The sequence below is a fragment of the Gossypium arboreum genome, chromosome 5 (assembly GCF_025698485.1).
Source record: "Gossypium arboreum isolate Shixiya-1 chromosome 5, ASM2569848v2, whole genome shotgun sequence".
NCBI classification, from domain to species: Eukaryota; Viridiplantae; Streptophyta; class Magnoliopsida; order Malvales; family Malvaceae; genus Gossypium; species Gossypium arboreum.
In genome coordinates, this window is record NC_069074.1 from 25,356,873 (window position 1) to 25,365,220 (window position 8,348).

Here is an 8,348-nt window from a genome sequence, read left to right on the forward strand (position 1 = left end):
GCCCAACAAGTTTTAGCTTCTGTCAATTGTAAACTTTGACAAAGTCAGTCATGTAATATGGTAGGATATTATATCACATATTTTTTTATAATTTATTTTCTTATTTGCAATGGTTGTATGTGGGATATAATCAATTAATATGATAGGCTTATTCCAAGTGCAAAGTTAAGAACTTAAATACACGATACTAAAAATTTAAGGTTTTTTAGCCAAAAACGAGAAATGCAAGGAAATGGTTGTAAAGTAGACGTGACCGCGGTGGAAATCATGATTGTGGGGACAAGTTTGGGCAACAAAAAGAAGAGTACTTGTCTTTAACTCTGTGGGCTTTGGGTTATGACAAATCGTTCATATTTTATGCATATCGGCTAATGTAAGAAACTTTGAATTCAAAGTGCGTGTTAGGCAGATGTCCGAAATTCAAAGCTCAAAATGGGAAAGTTGACGTCTTTGATTGTGATAACCGAGAAGTGTTGGATATAATTCGTCAAGCATCACGAGTTTACAACCCAAGTAGTGTTGGATTCGACCTTTTTATCATTTTTCAATATCTTAAAACAAGTTGGGGGTAAACTAGTTTTTGTTTTCCTCCTTTAATTAAAAAAAATTACAATTTTATCATTAAATTATTAAAATATCTTCATTTAAATCACCGAACTATTCTATATGATTTTATCTGTTCGCATTATCTCTACCAATTGAAAGCTCTTTTTTTTCTTATTCTTTTATAGTTTAGTTTTTTTCATAAAATAATTTTGAACATTATGAATCTGTGAACTAAAATTCAAACAACTTTTTTTCTCTAATCTATAACACTAACTATCAGATTAACTTGAACCTAAAATATTTTTTTTTACTCACTGACTTGTATTGATCCACTATTCCGATCATCGAATTGTCGCTTAGAGCTCATTGACAGAACTTTAAAAAAAAAAAACCCCTTAGCAACCAAGTTACTTATAAAAACTTTTGAATAGTTCATTAATCAAATTGTAACTTTTTTTAGTTAAGTGACCAAAACGAAAACTTACCCATAGTTTAATGACTAATGGTGTAGTTTACCCAACAAATTTTTAGATTACCGTTTCATTATTATTATTTTGGGTAAACTGCATTAGTATTAATCTAACTATGATTTTTATTTTTTGGTCACTCGAATATGAAAAGTTACAAAATGGTCACTCAACTATTAGTAAATTTCTTTTTTTGTCACTCAACTATATTGAATTTTTGAATGTTTCCATTTCCACGTTAGCCAGCTGGTGACTAAAGAAGGCAAAATTAAATAGTTGAGTAACAATTTTGTAATTTTTCATAGTTGGATAGAAAACATAATTGGATGACAACAAATATAGTTTACTCTTTTTTTTTTTTTTTAATCTATACTACTATAGTACGGTGGGTTTTTACCTTTTAACAAGTGTCAACCTTAGCTTTTTGTTTTTTTTTTTTAATTATAATACAATAGTTAAATTTCAGTTTTGATCTTTATTCTATGTCGGGATTTAAATTTTAATTTTTATACATTAAATTTTTACATGATTTGATATCTATATGTTTAGAGTGGGTTTGAATGGTTGGTGCGGGGCGTATATCTATTTTTTGTCTCATGCTACAGTATCGCTATAGTATCTAATCTCACCACTACTGTTGTTTTTATATTAATCGCAAGTAAACGATCGCCCATCCAAACCCACCCTAAATGATCAATATTGTTAACTATTTTAATTAAATACCGACAACATATTTCTTAAAAATATTATTCTTCAAAAAGTTTTATTTTATCAAGATGAATTTGAATGTGTTTTCAATAACAAATTTGCATTAACATTTTCAACGAAATAATTAAGAATGTTAATTATTTAGATTAACCAGTGTCATCATAATATAGGAACCAAATTATATCAAATAAAAAAATACAAATTAAGGCTCTGTTTGTTTCATTGAAAATAACTTCGGAAAAATAATTCCTAAAAATAACTTATTTTTCGGAAAAGTTAATATTTTTGGTGTTTAGATGAATCTTTGTAAAATATTATTTTTGTTATTTAATGATTTCCTAAAATATTTCATAAAACTATTTTTAATGAAACAAACATACATTCGATATTTTCTTATATTTTATTGTTTAATTGAGTTTGTTTTGTATTTATAAATTTATATTTTACATTGTTTTTGTAAAACAAACACGACGTAAATGTATTTGTTATAAAATATTATAATATAATTTCCTTTTAACAATCGAAATTTATTTTATAATAAAAAGTATTTTGTAATAAGTAATGTCATATATAAACTTAATTATAAATAATACTTTTGAAACTTAATTTAAATTACATATATTACATATATGAGAGTATATATTGACACATTAACATTATAAGAGATAAATGAAGTAAAATATTATTTAAATAAATACTTATATTTATATAATTAAAATATTGATATTTTTATAAATTTAAAAATGAGTTCAGTTTTAATTTTGAGTTAGTTCTACTTTTGAAATACCAAAATTAAGGTTTAATCTCTCCTACTTGAAAAATGCCGTGAAAACCTAATGTTGGCACTCACTAACTTCCTTTTTCTTCCCCCAATCCTCATTAGTGTCAGGTTTCAGAAACAGCTCAAAACAGACTTCTGCGACTCTTGCTTTTCTCTTTTTAGGAAGAACAAAGGTCATCTTAATTATTATATAAAAAAAGAAAATAAACAGAAATTAAACCAATCAAGCATATATCATACAAACAAAAACAACACAAATTGGGAATTAAATTAAACTACAAAGGAACGTTATTATTAGGCAAAACGGACCCAGCTGGATTCCAATGGCCATTCTCGACCTAAAGTAGTTGTTTTATTGTTTCTGATGTTGATTTCAACCCTCAAATCCCTCCTGTCCATCATATGTTCTTCCTTTTCCTATATTTAGAATTGGCATTAGTTTTTTGGGCCATAGTTAGTTTCATACTTCTTTCTTTTTTGGTTTTCGATTCTGTCGTGATCGTAATGAGAGACGCAGTAAGGTCACAATGTTTGCTGAGGCTGATGGCTTTCCAAGAGCCAGAAATGGCAAAACCATCCATTCTGATCCCAACATTTCCATCACTGATCCCGCCAGTGAAGATGATTTCAACATCCGATACAGCAGCGCATCGGCCGCCCCCGCTTGTTATGAAGTCAACAGGGTGAGTTGCGAAGCTTCACCTTTGACCATGTCGCCTTGGAAGCAAGCTTCTCCTTTGAGCAAAAAGCCATGGACCCACTCCGACGAAGCCAACGTTCCGGCTAATAGTCTCATCGGCTCCATTGTACGTGAAGAAGGGCACATTTATTCATTGGCAGCAACAAAGGATCTTCTTTACACTGGCTCTGATAGCAAGAACATTCGTGTGTGGAAGAATTTGAAAGAATTTACAGGGTTTAAGTCAAACAGTGGATTGGTTAAGGCCATTGTTATATCTGGTGAAAAGATTTTTACGGGTCATCAAGATGGGAAGATTCGTGTTTGGAAAGTGTCGCTTAAGAACCCCAGCATTCATAAACGATCTGGAACCTTGCCAACTCTTAAAGACATTCTTAAAAGCTCCATTAAACCAAGCAGCTACATCGAAGTGAAACGTAAGCGTTCTTTATGGATCAAACACTCGGATGCGCTGTCGTGTTTGAGCTTGAACAGCGAACACGGTCTTCTTTATTCGGCTTCATGGGACCGGACATTCAACGTTTGGAGAATTTCAGATTCTAAATGTCTCGAATCGGTTCATGCACACGAAGACGCTGTTAACTCAGTGATCTCCACCGCGGGAGAAATGGTTTTCACTGGTTCAGCAGATGGAACCGTCAAAGTGTGGAAAAGAGAACTGCAACATAAAGGAACAAAGCATAAGTTGGCTCAAACACTTTTACAACAAGAAAGCGCGGTCACTGCCTTAGCCATCAATGCCGCTGGTTCAGCAGTTTACTGTGGTTCCAGTGAGGGCCTGGTCAATTTCTGGGGGATTGGAAAGCAATTATCCCACGGTGGAGTCCTTAAGGGCCATAAATTAGCCATTCTTTGCCTTGCGGCGGCTGGGAATTTGGTTTTCAGCGGGTCAGCTGATAAAAGTATATGTGTTTGGCGTAAAGATGGCAACATCCACACATGCCTTTCGGTGCTGACGGGGCACACTGGGCCAGTGAAGTGCTTGGCCGTCGAAAAAGATCATGAATCGGGGAATGACCATCGATGGATCGTTTACAGTGGAAGCCTTGATAAGTCCGTCAAAGTGTGGAGCGTTTCGGAGTTTGCTCAGGCAATGTCGAAGGTGGGTGACCATGAGAGCAATAGAGAGGCTTTCCCGGTGGAAGGGAGCTATTCCACGAACTGGCTCATCGAACTATACGTGTATACGTGTGAATATTAATTTAAAAATATTGAAAATCTTAATGTTTATTGCCCCCGAACTATACTCGTTTTTTCACTTGAGTATTTAAATTTTTTTTTGTTTCACATTTATACTTAAACTATCATTCATTACACAAATTTTCCCATAATGTTAAAAAAACAAAAAAAGCTAACACGTGGCTTATTAGAATGTGCAACGTTGTCTTCTTTTATATTTTAATATTATGTGTATTATATTAATTGAAAAAGCATATATAATATATAAATAATTTTAAAATTTTAAAAATGTTTTTAAGATAAAATATTATAAAATATATAAAATATATTTTAAAAATTCAAAATAATATATAAAATAAAAAAATTTGCAAAAATTTTAAAATTATTTAAATTTTAGAAACTTGAAAAAAACCTTAAAATTTTCAAAATATATATTCTAGAAATATTGTAATAATTTTTTCAAAAATTCTAAATTCTGAAAATTCAAAACAATAAATGAAACATTCAAAAAATTTAACTAAAAAGTATACATTCTATAAATTGAAAAAATGAAATCTTTTAACTTAGAAATTAAAAATAAAAATAAAAAATATAAAATTGAGAAAATTTTAATAATTTTAAAATTGAAAAATTAAAATTATGAAAATATTGTCTTGACTTGAATTAGAACTAGTTAACTTTTTGGTTACACTTATTTGACATAGGTTCGAACTGTCTTGTCCCATCCCTCATCTTTAATATTGTATAAAAATTATGAAAATATTAAAATGTTAAAATTTAAAGGAGAAGTCTGTAAACTATTAGCTAAAGTCACAGAAATATTTAAAATGTTTAAATTGTTTTAAAATTATTAACATTATTTTTCTATTTTTTATTTTTAAATTTATATATATATTAATTTTAATAAACATGAATGTCATATAACCTATTCTAATTGGGGTTGCATGTCAACTGAATTTTTATTGCTATTATAAAATCAAACTAAATTGGGTAACCAAATAATAATTTTAAAAATAAAAAATTAAGCATTAATCCATATTAAAAACAAAGGTTAACTTATAACATACATATATGTGATATATCATTCACTAAAGTATGCTAAAGTAGCCTATTACAATAATATTCAATCCACACTATCTACTGACTATTGTCATCTTATATTATGGATTTCCATTAGAAGAGGACTATAGGGAAGAGTTTTGACATCCATTTTTCAGGTTCAAATTACAGTCCTAGATTGTCGCTTGCTTCCATTCCTATGATAACATGCGACTTTATAAAAATATAACATTCCGGCGAACAACTATATATATGGGTAGATTTATTCATACAGATGAGGAGGAAGACGAGGTGTGAAAACAACATTAAGTGGCGTGGCTTTGAGATTAGTCAAACCGGCACCCTCACGCATGTCGACTGGCTCATCGAACAGTGTCGTAATCTCGAACGATTGCAGCAGAGTCGCAAGGTTGAGTTGTAAAACTTGAAGAGCAAATGAGATTCCGGGGCAAACTCTTCGACCGCTGCCGAATGGTATGAATTCGAAGTTTTGTCCCCTCACATCCATGTGCTTTTGCGTTGTAAGGAACCTTTCGGGTCGAAACTCGTCGGGATCGGACCACACTTTGGGATCTCGCTGAAGCTTGGAAATGTTTACAAGAAGGCGTGTGCCTGCCGGTATGAAGTATCCGCCGGTGATGCAGTCTTCGACGGATTCATGCGGTACAGACAGTGGGGCGGCGGGGTATAATCGGGTTGTTTCATTGATTATGGCTTGGAGATAGACCAAGTTCTTGATATCGGATTCTTCCACTAGCCTGTCTTTACCGACAAAAGTGTCTAATTCATTTTGGGCTTTCTTCAACACATCGCGGTGGTTTAATAGTAACGATAGAGCCCATGATATCGTCACTGTTGTTGTGTCGGTTCCACCTACAATTATCGCCTGCAAAAGTAACGAAACAATTTTGAAGATAAATTCTACCATGGGATTCAAAATGCAATCAACTTTACCTCTATTCTCCAACTGTGACGCTTCAATAATTTTGTGCTTAAATGGAGTAAACAAGACATGTGAATCCCACTCTGTCTCCATTTATTTTTTAAAAATTAATAAAACATTACCTAAGATTTCAGATCAAAAGGCAGGGTGGCTTAATACGTTGATATTGTCCAATCTTAATTCTTGACTTAAATATCGGATTTAAATAATGAAAAAAAATCAGGCACCACCCAATTTGACATCACAATGATTGAATGGTAGAAGGAAAAAGAAGAAGCGATTTGTAGGTAAAAGTCAGTAAGAACTAACCAGGCAGGTAGCTTTGTTGATTGTGTCAGCATCATAAGAAGGGTGGTCTCCAGCATCTTCAAGAAGCGACAACATCATGTACATGAAATTATCAAGTTCGTCGTACGATTTGCCTGAATTTCTCTTCCGTTTATGTTCATCCAAGCATTCCTTAAGAATTTGGTCCAGTTTCTTTGCCGTCTTCTTCATCGCCTTCTCATGCCCACCCAAATCCAACCACCGCAAGAACGGCAGCGAGTCCGCCACCGTGAACGTCCCTGTCAAATGGAAGAAATCTCTCAACGCTTTCCGCCGTTGCTCGTTTTCTTCTTCCTCGTGTGAAGTTTCAATCTCGGAGTATCTCTTCCCGATAACAATCTTGAAAACTGTGTTTATGTTCAAAGTCCAAAACCATCTCTTCATCTCCACAACCACTGGTTCCGAACAATTATTGGTGACTAACTCATAAAGCCGTTTGATTGATGCTCTGATTTCCGATTCTCGTACATGTCTCAGCTTCTCCAATCGGTAGTTGGACAGTACCTCGAGCGTCGCTATCTTGCGAACGTGACGCCAGTAAGGGCCGTAAGAGCTGAACCCAAACATGGCGAAGTTGTATCCCAAAAGCTCCGCCGCTAGAGTTCTGGGACGACTGGCGAAGGCTTTATCGTTGGTGGTGAAACACTCTTTAGCCATTTCCCAATTGCTTACTACTAGTGTTGGGTGCATGCCTAGCCTGAAGGTGAAGATCGGCCCGTATGCGTCGGCAAAGTTACCCATGGTGATGTGGGCTGGTTTTGGCCCTCCTAACAGGTGGAGGTGGCCAAGAAATGGCCTTGCACCGCCAATTTCTGGTGGTTTTTTCTTCTTGCTTGAGCTTTTTCGAGTAATCACAGTTGTAAACAACAAATAGCTAAAGAGCAACAAGGCAAAGATTCCAGCCACTCCAATTACAGGGTTTGGAAAGAAAGCTCCCATGGCTGATAATTCGAAGTTCTAAACTTTTAGGTCTTTGGAACGAAGACAACGAATAAGCAGGATTTGGAACGAATGGTAGGGAAGCAAGAATGAGCAAACATAATGCATTCAATTTATAATTCTTATTCTTTTTTACATAATATTATTTTTTTTAAAGGGTTACAAATATAATTATAAATATATGTGTCAATATATCAATCTATAACAATACATATTATCTAAATTACATTTTAATCCTTTAACATTTATATTTTAATCCTTAACATTATCGAGTTATAATATTTTAATCATGCATTTCATAACAATCATTGAAGCTTTAACTAAAAATCTCATGATTTAATATTTAATTTCATCCATGAATTATGGCTTCAGTTGTTCCTTTTACAAAGTTTTCAATCATAATTTTAAAAAGTATTATAAATATATAAAAAACTTTTAAAAATTTTATTTACTTTTGAAATTATAATTTTAAAATGATGATTATACCCAAAAAAAATTCATAAAATTCTAAAGAGAAAAACCGTTTCAAACAGAGATGAGAAAACAATCTAGCTCTTGAATCTGGCACACAAAAATCACATGTAAAAAAAATTAAAATTAAAATTTATAATTGAATTTATGGGGCATGAAAGCTTAAAGCGTTCGCAAATTAAACCCCGCTTCATTCTCTCTTTACTTTATAGGGATAAACGACGTTTC

At 32.9% G+C, this 8,348-nt stretch overlaps 2 protein-coding genes across 2 annotated transcripts; one reads left to right on the forward strand and one right to left on the reverse strand.

Moving 5' to 3' along the window:
* Positions 1-2,946: 2,946 nt before the first annotated feature.
* LOC108450133 (protein JINGUBANG) lies at positions 2,947-4,443 on the forward strand. Its single transcript, XM_017747622.2, has one exon. The coding sequence runs from the start codon at positions 3,030-3,032 to the stop codon at positions 4,401-4,403; it is 1,374 nt and encodes a 457-aa protein (XP_017603111.2). The 5' UTR covers positions 2,947-3,029; the 3' UTR covers positions 4,404-4,443.
* A 943-nt stretch (positions 4,444-5,386) lies between these two features.
* LOC128293075 (cytochrome P450 CYP82D47-like) lies at positions 5,387-7,793 on the reverse strand. Its single transcript, XM_053028388.1, has 2 exons — positions 6,693-7,793; positions 5,387-6,326 (listed from the first exon to the last, which is right to left on the reverse strand). The coding sequence occupies exons 1-2, from the start codon at positions 7,647-7,649 to the stop codon at positions 5,703-5,705; spliced, it is 1,581 nt and encodes a 526-aa protein (XP_052884348.1). The 5' UTR covers positions 7,650-7,793; the 3' UTR covers positions 5,387-5,702.
* Positions 7,794-8,348: the final 555 nt, after the last annotated feature.